General features: G+C 38.5%; 1 protein-coding gene across 1 annotated transcript in view; it reads right to left on the minus strand.

Moving 5' to 3' along the window:
- Positions 1-2,361: 2,361 nt before the first annotated feature.
- Positions 2,362-20,538, minus strand: part of zmat4a (zinc finger, matrin-type 4a) — a 157,648-nt gene continuing 139,471 nt past the window's right edge. The window contains exon 7 of the mRNA XM_062417087.1: positions 2,362-2,539. Coding sequence (XP_062273071.1) covers positions 2,362-2,539 — 178 coding nt within the window. The remainder of the gene's footprint in view (positions 2,540-20,538) is intronic.

Below are 20,538 nucleotides of genomic sequence, written 5' to 3' on the forward strand. Positions count from 1 at the left end.
ACTTTCCATATGTGTAGTGGGAGTTTTTCCTTCTAATGAGGGTTCTTAAACTGAAATATGTTTGGCTGATAGCTGCATCCAAAACACCACAAAGAGTCTCAGGGAACCATCCACTCCTCCACTTAATATACCCACATGAGACAGAGGGAAGAAGTGGAGTGAGAGTCTAGTTATTTGTTTGATAAAGTAGTGATATTGTGTAGAATGAGATATAATAAATAAGAAGTGGTTAACGGAGTGGGTCATTAAGGCAGTCCCGCTGAGAATGGGATCTGGATTCAACATAACTTCAACTTTACCCTCCCCCTCCTATGTTCTTTTAAAGTCATGAATCACTGTATCACCACATATGCCTCTATATTGCAAAAACGTACAGTAAAAATACATGTAAATCTTTCCAATCCAATCTAAGACATTACAGGAAGAATATTTACATTTTCATTCATTCAAGGACATTGTCAGACAAATCAATACACATTGCAACCAATAAAATAGTTTAAGTGTTATGTGTTATGTTGTTTAAGCCTTGTCCAAAACATTTCCTTTTTGAGTAAAGCCAATCGAGGTGTTTCCAAATCATATGTAGTCTATTTAGGCTATAAATGACAGTTTCACAACAGAATGGCTTGTTAATAATTAGCGATGGTAAAGCAGTAGGAGAGTAATATTGTTTTCTGATATATCGTTAAATATAGATATGGGGCATATTTGTTTACAACACAAAGACAGTGTTAACATTCCTACTAACTGTTTGCTGTTACTCAACCACCGAAGCGTCATTGTCCTGTAAACTTATAGTTTTGTGTAATTGAACAAAAAAACGTACTGCCACCTAGTGGTGCAAGCAAGTTAGAGTCTCCAGTCCATCTATTACTACTACCACTACTGCCACACACACACACACACATTTTTTTTGGCCCCTGCACTTTTGAAATTACAAATCTCAGCCAATCCCATGAATCTTTCAGAATGTTTTTACTCTTAATGAGAGTGAGAGTTTGCGAGCAATAAGCAAAATCAGAGCAATGGTTGCTGGCCCAGGATCTGACTGCATTATTATATTAATGATGTTTATGTTGAAAGATGGAATGTATTAAAATGGAAATCGTGGGCATGCAGCATTTCTCTACTGCAAATTCTGATTATGTGTATTGAAATATAAACCTTGAAATTTAAATAGTGTTATCGGAGCTTTCTGGGTTATGAATAAGAGTTTGTTTCAGCAGCTCTTCAATGTTCCTGATTGTTGCAGTTAGTCCTTTACTGATTACTGAACTGAAGTCAACTTGTTCAGCCATAATGAATGGCACTGTGCCCATTGGTCATCTCGTCCATCCATGAAAGTCTTGGCCTGTCCAACAAAATACCACAAAAAAATCATCATTTTCACTCAGCACTTAATTTGCATGAATTCCAATGCCACCCACAGCATAAACTGTTGTAGAATTGTCATTGTTTCATTCATCCAAAGTGCTTCCACTACCACTGCTCACTTACAAGCAAACGCTACTCTAAAGCTGTTCAATTTTACAAAGTCAGCAAACAACCTTACCTTATTAATTGTCCACCATTTTTGTCAAGTACAAAATGTTTCCTCACAATCTGAGATGGTTTGGTGTCATATTTATCTGTTCACCACCACTTGTAACATGAAGAAATCAACAATAATGTAACACCAGTGTAACTTCAATGGATCAGACAGTACAAGACAGAATAATGCTAATTCTAGTAATAAAATTAGAATTCATACTGATTGTTACAAATCAAATTTGACCTTTTTTTCACCTGTTCTGCTGGTAGCTTAAATTTTTTAGATAAAAAGGCTTCCATTTTCATTCTGGCTGTCTAAGGACAAATAGCTGTTTGAATCTTATTTTTCTATTCTCAGTCTGAATTGTAAAAGAAAAAATGCCTTCCAGTCAGTCACTTTGCCAGCCAACAGCCTCTACCACACCTGGTGATTTGCAGGTCAGAACATCAGGACATCTAAATAGCTTGAAGCTGGGACAAATTTTGTTGAGAATTGAAAGTAGCCAACCGGTTCCATACTGCACAATCATTGTTTCGACAACAATGAAGATACTATATTTCAGTGTGATTCAGGGTGTGCGAAATACACAGTGATGGGGATTAAATGGTTGAAACAAACATTACTGTGACATCTACAAAAAAGCCAGATTTGAGATGCTTTTTACCTGAAAATTGTCAAATCAGTGCTTACTGGGACCCCATGTGTTCTGTAGCACCAGATACATAGTTGCCTTTGCAGCTACAGGGCCTTCTGTGAGCTTTACCCCATTGCTGATTTGTGCTCCTATTAAAGTTGTGACAAAATATATGTAAATGTGTTCTGCAGCTTTTTCAGGTCTTGGTTGCAGAAGCAGCAGAGTAGCCCTTACATTCCGCGCACAGCCACACCATAGACCCTCCTGGAGGATCTTGAAGGGTTCCGAAGGCCTTCGAGTGTGGTCTGCCTGCCCCCAGGGTATCCTTCCATTTAGATGTCCAGGAGGCCTCCTGTTGCCCAAGCCAGTTGTACCTCAACCATTTGGACAAATTACAGGTTAGATGTACTCTGTCTTTGCCACAGTAATCTATTCTCTTGTCTTCAAATTTGTAAATCTCAGAGGAGCAGAAATATTAAATTGCATCAAACTATTTTATGATTTAACTGCTCATGTTTAAAGCAGGGATTGGCACTGAGCCATCTCGACCGCTTAACTATGAATCAACGTACCAAAGGCTGCTAAATCAATATCATCATCTTTAGAAATTACTTCAAAACTGTAAATGTTTTATAGGCTTATATCAACCATCCTTGACTTCCAGTTCCTACATTCTCTTCCCTTCATGTTTTCAAATCTTTGTAAGTCAGTCTATGACTAATATTATAGACTCTACAGATAAATAAATGAAAAACAAAGGCATTGCTTATCTTTTTATGAATTCTCATTAATTATTCATACATGTACTTCATTTGCTGTGTTTCTGATGATCATGTATTAAATGGGAGACATGAAAAATGGATATGCACATTAGCAACATGAAAACAAACAGGCTTAATGTAGAGAACTGAACATCCATCCTGTCTACATCAGGAGGTTAATATGTTATGGATCTGTCCCAGTCTAGCTATGTGTCCCTCCACCAGACCACTAGATGCCCTCAGGCTTTTCAGCTTTGTTCAAGACTGGAATGAGTGGGGAGAAGAACAGATAAGAGAGATTGCAGATTATATTTAAGGACCACTGGAGATGCTGTTGCTTGCTTTATTGACTCTTTTAGAAACTAAATTTAAACTAAACATACTAAATTAAGTGACCTTAAACATTGGTTCAGGTCTGAAATCCTCCTTTAAATATTTTGTGTACATTCCCTCACAGCTTGCAGCTTTCCTTTATGAGCATTGTTGATTTTATGTATCCTACACAACACTACCAAGTATGTGAATGTTGAATTAAAGTAGTGGTGTGTTATAGTCACCAATCATATATTAGAATTAGGACATATTACAATCTCTTTTAGTGAAAAACCTATGCTAGAAGAGAAAACGACAACCCAATTGCCAGAATAAGATTTAAGCATTTTTGTGTGTCATTTAACACTAAATGGCCATTATCAGGTAAATAATTATATTTTATGGTGTGACAGTGCTGCGTATAAGGTCTGGTTAGGTTTAAGCACAAAAACGCTTGGTAAGGGTTCAGGAAAGATCGTGATTTGGGTTACAAAAACATATTTTTGTATTAATGTCCCGACGTCTTGCTAAAAACACCTGGCTTTGTTGGTTGAAACGGGAAACGGGCAGAGGTCCTGAGGTGGTCTTGAACAGTGCTCCGTGCTGCCTTTCCAACTTTCTTCTGTCTAAGTTTTTTAACCCTGCCGTTGTTCTCAGGTCAATTTTGACAGAAATATATTTTAAAAACGAGTGATTAGAAGGAACAACCGGAGCAAATACCTTGCTAGCTAGCCGCAGCTAACGCCTGAACAGTCTGTATGTTAGCTGTTTGGGACAAACGAACACAGGATCATAAAACACTCCACTGATCAAATTTATGTGAAAAAAAGAGACAAAAATTGACATTCAGTAGAAAAACACCTTAATACCAGTCTAGGTTTTGTTTTCATTCATCAATTTATGCCCTTTTTATGGTCACGTACTGTTATATCTTGACTGACTTCTAATATTCAAACACCTATGCATATGAAAAGCAGGTAGACGTCTGAGAGAAAATAGGCCTTCTTTTTCAGTTCCATATTATTTTTTCAGTTTCTGAAAACAGTGCAATCAATCAATAGTTGATGAGAAGTCTGGAGGTTTTCAGGGACCATTTCTGAAAAGAGACAACTAAATGACCAAATATATCCTGTCGCCAGGATACGGCCAATCACATTTAAGACAGCCAATATTCTTGCAGTGATTATTTTTTTGTTGCCTTTAAATCAGATGTGAAAATACATCCCAGCTTCAGTCATTTCTAATGACTTCCCTGGTTGCTCTCTCTCTCTGTCACTCCCTCTGTATCCTACACACATGCACACACATACACATGTGCCCCCCATCATTTTATCCTTGGGATTTAGAAGTGACAGTTCTATTTACCCCATGGAGAGTGTCGAGTGCTGGAGTTGGCCAGTCTTCAAGCACTTCCATCTGTTTTGATGAGCAGAATTAAGTGATGTGTCTCCATGGGAATGTGCAGAGAAACAACCTCTGTTTAAAAGATTCTTAATTGAATAAGCAGAAACTCCTCATATTTAGCACAGGGTTCCATACAGATGTATTCAGATCCTTACATGACAATGTAGAACTGATGCAGCAAAGGCCAATGAAGAGTTTTAATTATACATTTCTATGTGTCTGTTTTGCTTACCTGTGACTAATTATTTCCCCATAAAAGCTTATCTTTCATACCAAGGGGAGTCGTTACCATGTTTTTTTATTTATCAGAAGCTCTCTACCTACAGGGTTATCTCTAAAATAACAGTATTAAAAAGTATGTGGTTAAAAAAACCTATCCTTGTGCCCTGGATGCAAATTTCTACTTTGCAAGACAGTGTTTCTGAAAGATAACGCAAAGAGAGGATTCTGCACTGAAAATACTCATTTGATTTAGCAAACTATAACTGCTGAAGCTTTATATTAGCTTACAATTTTACACATAATGTGGACTGATGATTTTGTTAGATTTCCTGCAGTGGAGTTGAGCTACGCAATCCGAGTATGGACAGGAAATATGATTACAGTGACCAATAATTTAATAATTATGCATGTACATGTTAAAAGACTACTCCAACCATTTAACACTGTGGACTGAAAATGTATAAAAATCAATACAGCAAAACCAGAGAGATCAGCTTTTTTTTAAGTTTAAAACCTGGTTACTACATTAACCATAATGCAACTTGACTCGATTCATCCAACTGTAAAGATGCACTTGTGTTATGCTGGAAGTAGCCTTGAGCCGCTGGCCTCAAATGGGCTGAGGAGCGGGCTACAGAGGTCTGCTAACCACATACTCGTTTTCAGACTTGGAGTCTTCAGCTCCAACTGACTCAATGACCTCACTGTGAATCACCGTCTCAATTTGAATTGTAAAATCATTGGGGTCCTGTTTTAAAGCCAGCAACAAAAAATATGAACCTTCTCTTTATAAGGATAGTACCCTAACCCCATTGCAACAAATCCTACTCCTCATACTCTCCACACAAGGTAAAAAATCCACAGCCCTCATTCTGTACAAATGTATGCATTCCAACTTTCATCTGGCATTGACACGATGCTTCAGCAGTCTCAGTCGAGTCAATCAGCTCGGTATATTCTAAAGTTACAGCCTGTTTAGATGGAAATTCCCCGTCTGAAATGTTTCTTTCCAAGCTGTGGTGGAGGAATATATTCTAGTAATCGTGTGCAGGTTTGTGGCTGGAACCAACTTTTTACTCACATTCATTTCAGGAAAGCTCGCCATATTCTCAGGGACTCATCTCACCCAGGACACTCGCTCTTTGAGCTGCTGCCCTCAGGCAAACGCTACAGGACATTGAGAGTACGCACAAATACATTTCAAAACAGCTTTTACGCTAAAGCCATTAATGCACTAAACTGCATTAAATAATGGCAATTATTTATTTATTTTTTGTTTCTGCACTTTAAAGACAGCATCTCAATTTCGTTGTGCTTTGTACAATGACAATAAAGACTTTCTATTCTATCTATTTCTATAAAGTCTGTGTAAAGTAAGAATAAATATGTGTTCTGAGTTTGACATAGGCCTACCACAGAAAAGTGTGTTGTTAACCACCCTGCCAAATTTGAATGATTAAAAAAAATATCGCCAAATTTATGAAAATAAGCTTCAAAGTTGTGTAAAACTCAGCCTCTGTCTCTGCTCCCAAACACTGTGGGAGTGGCCGCCGAGTTCGCTGTAACCCCGCCCCCTACCAATTGTCACCTGTCAATCAAAGTCACCACCTCTACCAGAAACATGGACGATACGTCTGAGAGCTTTCTGCTGCTAACTCAGCTGCTAGCCCGGCGGCTAGCTCAGCTGCTAGCTCGGTGGCTAACGCAGCTAACTGGCTACCTGTAGACTGTAGTAGTAGTAGCAGTGTGCGCTGAATGTATTTATACCACTACAGCAGCAGGGGCGGGTTTATGCCAATCACCGCGGCGGTGATCCTGATGCTCATATAAGTAGAATCCGTGTTTTTATTTTTCCCGCCATGCACCTGACATTTTCAAGATGGCACCTCTCAGATCCGATACTATTGGCTTCCGAGCAGCAGTCCACAAACCAATGGGTGACGTCACAGATGTTATGTCCATTTCTTATATACAGTCTATGGTTGAAACACAGTTTGTGAAGCCTAGCTCCACAATTCAAATCTAAATTGCTTTTAACACCTTTTTTAGAAATACATTTATGACCTGAAAAATGTCTGAATTCACTTTACACAGTCTTTAACTCCTCTTCTATGGAGCCTTGCAAACAATGTATTCACTTCTTTCCCATCACTTGTTTCTGTCAAGACGCACCAGATGAACACAGATGTGAACAATATTTCATATCACGTGCAGAATCATGAGAACATCTGGATAATATAACAGCAGGAGATCAACCCCAAAACAATTCAAAGAATTTAGAGCATGGTGTTGCCAGAATATTAGTTTAAAAAAACACAGACTGCAAAAATACTCCAGCTATTGAATCTGCAAAGAAGAAAATCACTTCAAAGTTTTGTCCGAGCAGTAGCAAAAAAAAAGGGGATTTTATACCAGCAACTGGAATCCCAGTGGAATATCTTCAGTGTCAGTGTAGAGTAGAGGAATTATTACAGAAAACCAATACCCATTACCATGCATGTATTTGCATTCCAGTATTATACAAAGATAGAATTGAAAGAACCTTAAACTATCCTTTAAGTATAGTCTAGCTACTTCATGAAGGTAATATTAAGGAAGGGATTTTTCTTACTATGTAAAAGAAGTAGGAATGATAAGAGAAGTACATCCCTTAGTATTAGTAGTCATTCATAATGCACACAAATCAGGGGATTTCAACTTGGCATACGTTACCTGAAAACCTTAAATATCTTCAATATAGAAATGTTCTTACAGGTTTTTATGGCTCTAAATGCAGCATAATCCATGGATGTAACATGCCTTTAAGCCTTATGTGGCATGTGAATATAATAGAGCTTTACCTGCTGGACTGAGCCTCTGTAGGTACGGTCGTCTTGCCCATGGGGAATGAGTGAGTATGAGAATTAGTGACATGTGCCAAGATGGGAGAGTCCTGTGACTAATCAGTGTAGTCAATGAATCTTTGATTAACTCAGTAAATCAGGAGTCTTCTCCTGACAGCGTGGCGCTGAGTCTCCCTGATGTGCACTTGCACGCAAATGAGCGGCATGAAATCACAACCCAGGCTACGTAAGGCACACGCACACACACACACACACACACACACACACACACACACACACACACACACACACACACACACACACACACACAGCCTTCAAGCAAATAAAAAAAGAAAAATGAAATGCTAATTAAAAATACATAGATTGGCCTGGGAGGGCCTTCAAATTTGCATACATTACCCCCGAAGATGCTTCTGGCAATCGCGTGCTACTCTACATGCAACGTACAGCATGCAACAAATATAATCAGACTTGTTGAACATGCACCCTTTGAAAAAGATTATATTTAACCACAAGTGTTGACAACTTGTTGGAGAAAAAAAACCGACCGTTACATGCATTACGGCAGAGCCGACAAATCAATTTCGGTGTCTTTGTCCGCTGTTGGGAGAAAATGTGACAGTAATCTCACTGACAACCGCTTAATGGATCTCTAAAGAACGGCTTTCAAGATGAGACGCAAGCAGAAACAAATCATCCTCCACGAAAAGGTCAAATTCCCGCTTTTGCAATCGCTCTGCTATTACAATAATCTCAAAGTGTTCCAGTAATAATGTTTTCAAGCTCTCCGGGGGTCTGAAATTGAATGTGATTAGGAGGGAGGTCATGCTGCTGCCCTTTAGGTCTATCTATTATGAATGGGCAACATTTGTCTCAGAATTAACCTGAGCCTGCTGGTGAGTGGTGTCTTTGAATCTGCTTTCAACAAACCCTATAAAAATGTCAGACTTATACAGACATTCATCGCTCCAACAGGATCAATTCTAATGACTCAAATAACCTGTTGACTTTTTTCTCTAGCATATCGTGAGGCTGACATTTGTGGTTTTGAGAGAAATGTCTCAACAACCACTGGATGGGTTGCCATGACATTTGGCGCACACGTCGTCGTTTCCCTCTCAGGATGAATTTTTCATCCAGTGTCATTATCAGGTCAAAACTTTAATTTGTCCAATGCTTGATGACAACATAGCAGCATAACTAATGACATTCCCATTAACCTCAGCTGTACTTTAGGGCTAATTAGCACGTGTTGATTTATGGTCAGTCGAGCTAGTTCTTAAGACCTGTTGCCAAGGCTGGATTTCCACCCCCATCCCCTCAATAATTAATTCATGTTCTGACCTCCTCTTCTTTATGTTTAGCTTTTGAGGGACATTTTTTATTGCGGTAGCTTCTTTCTCTTCCTTTTCCTTCTTTTGGCAGCCCTGTCTTGCTTTTGGTGCCACTGGTGCAGTTTACTTTCTGCTCTTTGGTCATTTTTCCATCACACTGTACCTAACCACAGAGCATTGTGGCCTGCTAACCAATCATCACTTGCCCAGCCATCAAACTGACAAATACAAGGTTGGACATACGTGGTTTCTGACAGCAACCAGAATGATCAACATTAAGAGAATGGGTCAAGCCTTGTGTCGTATTACTGGAGGGAACATTTCTGCTCAAAGGCCCCTGGACACTTGCCAAGATTGCCAATGAACCAAGTGAAAGGCTTCACTTAAACGCATCATGGGAGTGAGGGAGAGCGGTCTACCATGTTACTTATGTCTTTTCATGCTGAAAAATGGCGACCAAGGATGTTGTAATTTTTTTCTTGCGGAAATGGGCTTCCATAATAAACAGATTCTCACCTTTGAAATGTTATTCCTTGTTGTCTGGGCCCATTCTTGCCATCTCACACTTGAGACAGCAAAGATTAGTGTTGTCTCAAATGAAACATGGCAATTGCGCACTTACCGGAAATTACTATTAGCTAGTTAGCTAGGTAGCAAGCTAGCTGGCAGAGTTAGCGTTTGCTTTGATGTATATTGACACCTTGGCGCAGCCCTTTAGTAAATAAGGAGGAATGCAATTTGGCTTTTAGCGCCTAAAAAAAGGTGCAGATCCTTAATAAATATGTTTTAATTAATCAACATATTCTCACTTTCTCTTAATCAGAAACATAAGAAGTATGCTATATGCAATAAACAAGGCTGTTACATACTGTGCACTACTGCTGCAGACATGATGCTTTTCCAGGAACAGAGCTGCATGCGTTTGAGTATGTATGTGTATGTGTCCCCCTGAGGGGGTCAAAGGTCAGGGTGTGCCGGGTGCTACTGGCCCTCACTTGTGGGAGTTATTATGACACACTATGCCACCACAAGAATGTTGCTCCACTGTAGCCTGTATGACTGATACACACACACACACACACACACACACACACACACACACACACACACACACACACACACACACACACACACACACACACACATACACACACACACACAAACACACACAAAACTCCTGCAACACTAATCCACCCCAGCTGTCTTATATTTTTCTCCTTTTTGTGTATCTATTCACCTCTGTTTAATACATTTGTCTTTGATTAAAAAGGTGGACGTCAGCCAATCAGTGTTTGCTCATCATCAATATGATGTGTGTGAAGCTATTTCTTGTTACTTACAATTAATTGGATCTGTTCTGTGTGGGAAGCCATTATGAATTCATTTTACTATTTAGATTGGTTTGTCAAAACGTCTCTATTAATGTGATCATCATACTGTGCTTTAATTTAGTTTTAATGTCACACTGGTGGGCTGTTTCTACGGAAACACTGAGCATCTTCATCTGCTGGAATTCATGAGCGAGAATAAATATTGAGTAACAGCTCAAAATACAGCTTCTATCTAAAACTTACAACAGCACCGAAATCTATAAGCAAAACAACATGTTTTTTTTATATAGATAAGATTTTCCTCCATGACATGTGAGGAGCACTGGTGGAGTGAAGATGTTTGGACAGATATACCTTGACAAGCTTGAATTCCCTGCAGATATTATCAGGGAATCCCCCCATGCAAGAGCAAAGTGGATAAGACAGACTGCTAATCTATTCTCCTTCCTGGATATTTCATCAGTAACATATGATTCACAGAAAAAAAGGAGTGAAGAGGTTTCCTGTTTGGCAGAACATTTGGTATAAGATCTTTAAAGAATAAAGCTGGTGATTTTTTTTTTTATTGTTGAATGAACCGATCCTGCAAACAAGCACTGTCTGCCAGTGTCTTACATATCGTATTCCTTTGAGCTGTAGAGCTCCATTGTTGTCCAAAACTATTAAAAATACATCAGTGAACCACACAGTTGCACTGCTTGACATCTCCCTTTGTTCCCATGAATATACACACTTGTAGTTTACTTTGTCTCAACCCACACACACACCATCCTGCTGCCAGAAGTAGTAGTAGTATAAAAAATGCACTTTTTCCTCCTGTTTGACTCATGTTAGCTAAACCACACTGCCCAGTTATTTTAAGGAATCTCCTCTCGTCTCTTTTCTAAGTTTAAGCCATATATTTATGAGGGTTCTTAAAAGATTTACACCACTAGAAACCAGTGGGTAGGGTATGAAAGCCAGAGAGCATTAAGAGATGGACTTCCACTTTTGATTTGAATAAAAGAAGGATTGCAACCAGCCTCCTCTTTTGAGCTTCTTTGAGAACGGAGCATAAAGTCTAGAGGTTGTGTTATTTAGCATGACAAGCAAGCAAAGCACTGTAAACTGAACATGTTTTCCACACATGTGTGGCAGCATCGGTCATAAAAGGAACAACTCTCTAGAGACTGAAAATGTGATTGCTGTCATTTGTCACCCGGTGCAGCGGTGCGGCTGTTTTTAATGGTTTTTGAACATTAGTGAAGCTCTACGGCACAGAGTAATAAGGTACATCAGGTATGGATACATGCACTATACTGTACTTATAGTAGATCAGTCCATTGTTGGTTTGGCTCAGCACATGAGATTTTATGACATTAAAAAAAAAAATCAAATATCACCAGCCTTATCCTTTAAGTGGGAAAAATGCATTTAAATGATATACAAACTCTACTGATGAATATACAGTAATATCTCTCAGTCTCTTCCATAAACACATGTAATAATCTACTGTATCACAAAGTCCACCTTAAAATTCTATTTTTTTTATATGGATGTGTTGGTAAAGTTAAGAGTGTCTATATTCAACAGTCTGAAGTCAATCATTTTCTAAATGTTCAATTAAATTTAGAGCTCCTCTCTGTTGGAACCAATGATCAGCTCATGTTAGAAACTCCATCAGTCTAGTCACATTTAAGAAATGAACCATACTCTTCTTTTTGGATCAGATAAGTAATGCAACATCATAACCACTCTCACTATCATATTCCATGCATCGGTAAATTGTCGCCTTTCTTGTTACACTTGTAACACCATAGTTTTTAAAAAATGTTTTTGTTTAGTTTTGTCTGTATTTCTTAAGTCTTTATGTTGTATGTCTCACCATAGGAGACCACCTGACAAACCCTTACGAGTTCTTATCGGCTGCTTATGCACATTTCTCTTTTGTTAGTTATTGTTTTCTTTTGTTAATCTAAAAAAAATCAGCATGTATTACTTTTCTTGTATTATGTATATTTTATTTTATGTGAAATAAAAAATAAACCGTTTAATTGACATAAGCAGTGGACAGTGTACATCACACAAGAACCACTCGTACAAAGAAAATATGAACAATTTAAGAGAATTTCTGGCATTACATTTTCCTGTACTAGAATATTCTCTTATGACATTTTTTTTTTTAAAGAATGGTCCAGACCTGTCATTGGAGTCATGATGATAGTCACTGATAATCTGCCTCAGAGCAAAGAAACACTTCACACCTGAACACATAATGGCTTAATCTGAATTTAGATGTTGTTGTGGTCTGAGCTATTCTACTTGCTAAATCTTTCTCTATGTGTGAGCTCAGTCCACGTGTTCGTTTTGATGAAAAAATAGGAGAAGAATATTCGGTCTCAACACGCTATTTATTTAACAGTAAATGTATAAAGCATATACAGAATTCCGGGTCAATTTACTCTCCCTGACGTCAACAGCATCTCTGTCAGCGTTCGTAAATTTCTGACTCCTATCTCTTTCCCTTGACCTTCTTAAATAGGAAAACAGAATGCAAATTGAATGTGAGTTGCGCCATCTCCCGCTGGGCTGTAGGTCTGGCTTCATCCTTCATCTTCTGACTCCAGGATCTGTGACCTCCCTGTGAAAATCCCTTACAGGTGGTAAGGTGTGATTCCCGTGTTGACCCCTACAGAATCTCCAGAAATTCTGCGGGGGGTCTTTCAAGGGTTCGTTCCCATTGTCCAACAAAAGGTTAAAAGTTACCCATACAAACAATCCATATGTTTTCTGACCCTGTTGTTACCAGCTGATCAACAGATGGAGGCTCAGGACTATGTTAATACAGTCACCCCCTTCCAATCACACCTCCGTGTGACACTGGTTCCCAAGCTCTTCACATGTATTCCTCTCCTTATGACACACATCATGTTTTCACTGTTATACATTGTACCACATTTAACAATTGAAACAAACAATACAGTACTAAATCACATTATCTGATATTTTAGCATTTGACAAGTTATAGCATATATCTACAATGTGAAATATGATGTAATACCTGACAGTGGAACATCTACTGTAGATGATAATATTCTCTCCTCTACTATCTCTCTCATCTAAGTCATGAATCACTTTGCTTTATAAAAATGTTTTTTTTTTTTAATAGAACTTTGTTTTCTGTTACAGTGCAGCGCTGCTCTGATGACACTTCATTTGGATTTTTCGGTGTACCTGACACATCTACTGACACTGCTACATTTGTTTGCTGTTTTCTGTCAGCAGGACTTGAAGCTCTGCAGTGCAAAATTCTTCTTTTTTTGTGATGCATTCAAGCTGAAAACAGCCATTTACAACAAGTTTGTCCAGTTAAGAGGGTTTATTCAATCCGACGTGCAACAATCGTATTAGCGAACCTCACCGAAAAAAAGAGACTCGGGGAAAAGAGTGTGAAAATGTTCCTGCATGAGGCCCATTGAGTGTCTCACATAGAGAAAATGGGATGGTGATTTAGGTTTGTATTGACATATTGACATGATATTGTATTGGCATGACTCATACTGTAGTAGGCAACTACCATATTAGTCAAAAACCATATTAGACACAAATCATTATTTCGAGTTTTTTTTTTTTAAACATATCTTAACATGCCTTTAGGGGATCTTTAAAAAGGAGCCATCAGCATCACTGGTAAAGAGCAACATCATTAAACTGTGAGCTGCAGGTAATGATGTTGCATGCAGTTGGTGGTGCACTATGAGTAACTGAGATATTTATTCTATGCTACTGCTCTTTCTTATCTTTGGTAAGCTGAGGAGGTGATTTATTTTTCCTGACTAAGGTTTTTTTTTTTGTGTATACATGTAAATATGTGTCTTCATATATGTATATGGACTGTGGGTGTGGTGGTGTGAGAGCCTTGCAGTACAGCACCGCTCTTCCTCCCTGCATATCTTATGTAAAATTGGCCACAGTAATGAGAGCGGAGCTTGCACTCGGCTTCAGGGAAGTTTAAGGAGGCTGCGTTTCAGCCTCAGGAAATTATGAGGCAAAAAAAATATTTTATTAATGTGCCATTAAAAATTGATTCATGTTCATTACTTTCTCTGATAACTTTCATCCACTTTGTATGCACAGAGAGAATTTCATTTCCTCCAAGAAGAGGCATTAGTGGTTAGACCCAATGAACGCTAAATATTCTTTATACAGAGATGGATGAATTAAGAGTGGAGAATCTGCCAATCATGAAATATCATAAAAGACTCAATAATTATTATTCTCTAATCTCAATTTAGAGCTTAGTGAGGCAGTTGAAAAATGTTTGGCCTTGAATTGTCTTTATGGTGTTAGAGAAGCGTACAGAGCACCAGATACGATGCATTTGTGTGTAGAAATACAAGTAAGTATGCAGAGATATGCTTTACTTTGCATGTTATATTCAGTACAGTGCCTGCAGGTCATATACATGGGTCCAAGCCCAACCTTAGATAACCTAGATAAAGTTTCAACACGCTACATATTAAACTGATGCCTGTGCCAGATGGTTCATACACGGAACCATCTGAGAGGTCGTCCTTGAAAACTGTTTGGAAAAGTGCAAGGATGTTGAGAAAATTCTTGGCAGGTGATTGGACGAACCATCTGTCTATCACTGTCTTACCTTGAGAAGCAGCTGGATTCTCAAGATCACAAGATCACGTGAGAATCCTCATGGGACGCTGATGGGTTTGAACCGGACCACTGGTGGTTTGGATATAAGCATATGACTTAAATGCGTGACAGGTACATATACATCTTAGCATATAGAATAGATGATGTTTGCATGGAATACAAAGAGGCTGCACATTTTCCCTCAGATTGTAAACTCTGCCACTGGCACACAGTGCTTTAGCAAAGCTTCTTAAATCACTCCCTAATTCCTTCAGTCCTGGAAAAGAGCAATTATGCATATTTTCTATGCGTAGCAGAGGAATCCATAGGGGGCTTGCACTGGATTGCTCAGGTTTTGTCCCAGATGCAGGGATTTTTTTTCTCACTCTTCTTCTTCTCTTGGCAGTGATCATAGATGTGATGGTTAGAGCTGGGAAAAGGAATAAAGATCCCCACGCTCCACCTTTATAGCCCCAGTTCTCAAAATAACCACCCTCCTTTTTCTTTCAAAGGCAAGGACAGAGCTGCAACCAACCCCCACAAATTTCCCCGGCTCAGATGTTTTCCAGCCTGTGGGCTTCGAGTCCTCTTCATCACTCTTATCACCATCAGGGAGAACATTAGATATGATCTGATTCCATCTCTGGAAACCGCACTTCTCTAGATCAAAAGGATACCTACACATCAGGTGTAATTTGGACAGTCAGGAGGCTTCAACGTGAAATAGGATTAAGGTGTAGCTGAAAAACAGAGCTTGGTCATCAACGATTCCAATGAAGCTAAAAAGAAAAGTTCCCTGAATTTAATCAGTACACAAATATACTGTCCCAGGTTAACCCTTGCAAAAAGTGTCACTGACAAATTGATGAATACAGTCAGATCCTCCAGTGCGTTCAGAATATTTTAAGGACCCTTTAGAGGCCCTACATGTCTTCTCATGAGGAATTCAGTTTGGCACCTTTTTCCCATTTATATACTATTATTCAAATATTAAAAAGTCTTGCCTCCTGATGGGCTTCTGTTGTCTGCAGAGCTCAATTAGAATGATTTATCTTCATGGGTCAGGACTCACAAAGCTCAACCCAGCTGGAACATTTCACTGGGAAATGTAATGTAAGAGACTTCACAGGAGGACGTGCGGAGAGGTGATCTACTACTACTACTGCTATGATTAGTCATAGGTCAGTTATACACTGTGTTTATACTGGAATACTTGAACTGTTTTACTAGAGGCAGCATTTCATTCACAACTCAAAGGGAGCAGTCCACCTTTTTCTGGCACAGCATCATGGCCTCAGATTTGGAGGTGCTGACTTTCATCCTGTTGGAGGAACACTAACACATCATCTGCAAATCGTAGCGAGGCAAAATCATAAAAAAATAAGCAGTATTCTCTGAAACGCTGAGGGGACTGAAAGTACAGTCCAACTGAACAGCCGCTGAGTTAACAATGCTCATACCAAACTCCTGTATAAAAATACACATTTTACAGGGCCTTGTCTGTGTAGGTGTAAGGCATGCAACATAGAGGATATTTTAAAAATAAAGTAACATTTAGCAGCCATTGTTTTTTGGCACATATTTTTCAGGTAAGTGTGGACTTGTTTCAGTTAAAATATAACTTAAATGACTAGTTAACAAGCGATCCATCGCAATTCACCACCAAATTAAATTGTTTTTTTTTTTCAATGGAGTTTGGTGTGCTTAACATTACTCACTTCTCTGCTGAAAAGTCCTTGGTGGCTTCATTGTGGCCGTCAACCTCAGAGCAAAAGCCTCTCATGCTGTGCTTTTTGATTGTAGTGCTACCTGACAAATGTTCTACCTCAAGCCATGGACCTCCCAGCTGAAGCTGAAGCTGAAGGCAGCAGCTGGTGTCAGCTGAGGTTAAAATAACTGGTATCTGATGAGTTTGCAAAACTACCTGTTGTAAAAATAGTAGCTATGAGTAGGTGCTATAGTCACCCCTCTATGTCACTGTGCCATTATTTCAGGCCTGCCCAAAAAATCCTGAACACAGAAATAGTGAAAAACTGTTTAATGGTCTAACACCACAATCACAAGTACAATATAGTTCACTAGTCTTTCCACATTTTAGGCAATTTCTCATCTATGTATTTCTCTATCATGTGTGTGTTTAAAAAGTCATCTCTGATTTTCCTTTATATGGAATTTGAGTGAATGTAAATGTACTTTATGTTATGTATATTAAAAACTGACATTACAAAGTGTTAAAACTTTTTATCCATATCGCCCACATCTTGTATAAAAATGTCAACTCGGAGCAATCCAGAAAAGTTTTAATGGCATGCCACATATAATTGGAACTCAGCAAGATGTGCTGAAATGTATCCTTGTTATATTCCCTGATATAATTTATCTTTGCAGATGCAGATACATTGTTAATATTATATACATGATTAAAAAAACAAGTCATTTACACTGTGTTGGTTAGTTAATTGCTTTCTGCCTCTGCTATCTCTAAGGAAGCATTCAACCTGTTACCAACTCTAATCACAGTAACTTCGCAGCATTACTATAATTACTGTAACCGACAAGATGTAGAAGCAACATAATAAAGGCAACACAATACAACTGGGAGTCTGTGTAGTTGCAAGTGTCTTTTATTCTTTTCTCAGACACAATAGAGCACATAACCCAGAGCACAAGGGGACTAGAGGGTGTATGAGAGGTGGATGATGTCCTGTGATGAAAGAGAAAACGACTGATCCGATGCAATGTTTGGACAGAAATGCCACTCGGTCGCTCAGTCTGAGCAAAGCAGTTCAGTAGAGTTTTTTTTTTATGTCAACTTGCGATAACAAATCATACGTGCACTTCTTATTTTGCAATATTAAAAAAACACATTTCTATAAATTACTGTTAATGTCGTCTGCGGCGGTGTCTCTCACATCAACTGGCGGCTCTGACATCAGCCAGCGATAGTTTGATTCAAGTCCATGAAGCTTTGCAATGATCTTCCTTTTGTCTCTACAGTACAAACCTTCCGGCTCTTTGTTCAACGTAAAGAGGGCTCTGCAAAAATTAAAAATGCTTTAACACGTATGTCAAAGCTACATTTTTGATCAAACACAGTTCTGCAGTTGAACATAGCACTGAAAAATGACAGTAGAAGAAATCACTTATACTGTAAACAGATAGCAATTACAAATTAATCTGTTCCACAACAGTAATATAATCATTTATAATTCCCCCCCCCCCCCCCCATAGTTCTCATTTATACAACTTTAAAGTCAACATCTTGAATTTTCTTAACATGACATGTAAGAAAAGAAGAATGCTACATAAGCTTCAAATAAGATACATATATTTATTTATATATATATAAAGCTGAATTACCCTTTAAAACACTCCACGATATCAATAGTCTTTAGTGAAACCATTACGGTTAAGGTTCGAGTCCGTCGCACCTTATCTACCAACACATTCTAAAAGGCTCTATAGTGGAATGGATTCCGTACGTGAATGTTCGACTCTCGACATCAGTGTTCAAGTTCACTAAAGCGACCACTTACACCTCCCTGAGATGAAGACCATACTGAAATGATAGCATCTTAAGCTAACCTATAACACTGACCACATACAGTAGACTGTATATGCTGCATGTACACAGCAAAAGAAAACAATATATATCTGTTTAAACAGGGTGAAATAATATGTGACCTGCACTTTAAAGTAGAACCCTGCTTTATTTGGAATTGGGTAGTTTGTTTTGTAGTTTTGGGGCATGGTGTTTAGTGGTTAAAGGGGAATGTAGCAGCCAATAACGTAAGAACGGCCGACAACGTAATAATGGGCAATAACGACCAATAGCGTGATAATAGCCGATGTCGTGATAATGCTCGATAACGTAATCATTTTGCTCATTTTAAATGTAATAAAGCCAATAACGTAATAACATTTCTGAACCAATAACGTAATAACTTTAAGCCAATTACGTATTAAGTTATTACGTTATTGGCTAGGTAAAAAAAATCCTTTACAAATGTAATAACTGGAGCCAGTAAAGTAATAATATACTAAATCATTTTATTTAAGTTTCATTTATTTTAAGTTATTACGTTACTGGCTGGTTATTACGTTATTGGCTAGCTATAAAACATCCTTTGCAAATGTAATAACTGGAACGCAGTAACGCAATAATATACTAATATCATTTTATTTAAGTTTCATTCATTTAAAGTTATTGTGTTATCGACTTAAAACATTTAAAAAACAGAGGGAGCTGCACAAAGTACTGAAGACTATAAGTCTGAAAATGACAAAATAAAATGTAGTGTGTAACTACCAGACCTCTGCAGCTCGCTCCTCATCTTTGCTTGAGGCTAGAACTTGGATTAGCATTGCTAATCCAGTGTGCTGAAAGGAGTCAGTTGAAGTGACCTGACTATCTGGTCAGAACTGAGCCTGGAGGCCTGGTTGAGGAGGTCACATCTAACTCGAAGAAGACCATATTCCAAACCCACAATAGACTGGAGTGATAACATATCCTATTTGGGCTTAGAACATATTTGGATCCTCCAGGAAGAGTGCTGTACAGCCTCTATGACTCGGACATGTACAAGCAGAGGACCATTGATGGATGGATGGAGTTTGGATAATAATTTAGTTTTCTAAATGAACCTGGTGAGTATGGTGCTACAATTATTCACCCAAACTAACAATCACATTTGAAGCTTTCCAAACAATCTCCTGTTCCTGTGTAGATGCAGACATATCTGATCAATTCTGCTGGTCTCCTTAAAGTCATTTACCATTCAGTACAGCCAGTAGAAGATAATGCCATTACAATGTAGAGTAAGAGTCCAACCGGTGTCATTATTGCCATCAACCCCTTTAGGCCACGAAGGGATTTAACTCAACTGAAAGCATGACAGTTAAGTTACACTGTGTGAACCGTATCTGAGGGCAAAAAGAGAATAAATAACTCAAAATTAAAGCCCAAAAAAAATGCTGAATGTATATCCTTTCTTTTAATTTCAAACAAATATGCTGTTTCATTCAAGTAAAAGCAAACAAAAACTTAAGTTTTAAAAAACCATCATATTCTCAAGTCAAAGTTTCACTTACAGTACTTTTAGCATCTCTTGTGGACAGTAAAGTATGATTTTAGTCCATGCATTTTTTTTTTTTTTTAAGAAAGGCTGCTGTGTATCAGATCCACTCCAGTGCTCTCGACTGTCAGTGGAGAAAAGAATGCAGTACACAGCTGCAGTGGAATGTCAAAGGTCAATGATTTAAGAGGTGGCCAGCAATGTGGAGAAACTGTTTAAAACGTACTGTATACCAACAGGTGAGACAGCTGATGCGGTGCTACAGTGTGACCCAAAAAAAAAAAAAGAAGAAGAAAAAAATCTCTTTATTTTCCTCCTTGTCAGGGTGGCCCGAAAACTGACAGAGCGAAAGACAGAAAGAGAGAGAGAGAGAGAGAAATGATGTGGAGGAGAGCGTAAGCAGGGCAGAGGCAGAAAAAGCGGAGCAAGCTGACCACAGCTTGTCTGACATCAATCCAATAG

Source organism: Scomber scombrus, chromosome 4 (genome assembly GCF_963691925.1).
Source record: "Scomber scombrus chromosome 4, fScoSco1.1, whole genome shotgun sequence".
Classification (NCBI taxonomy): Eukaryota; Metazoa; Chordata; class Actinopteri; order Scombriformes; family Scombridae; genus Scomber; species Scomber scombrus.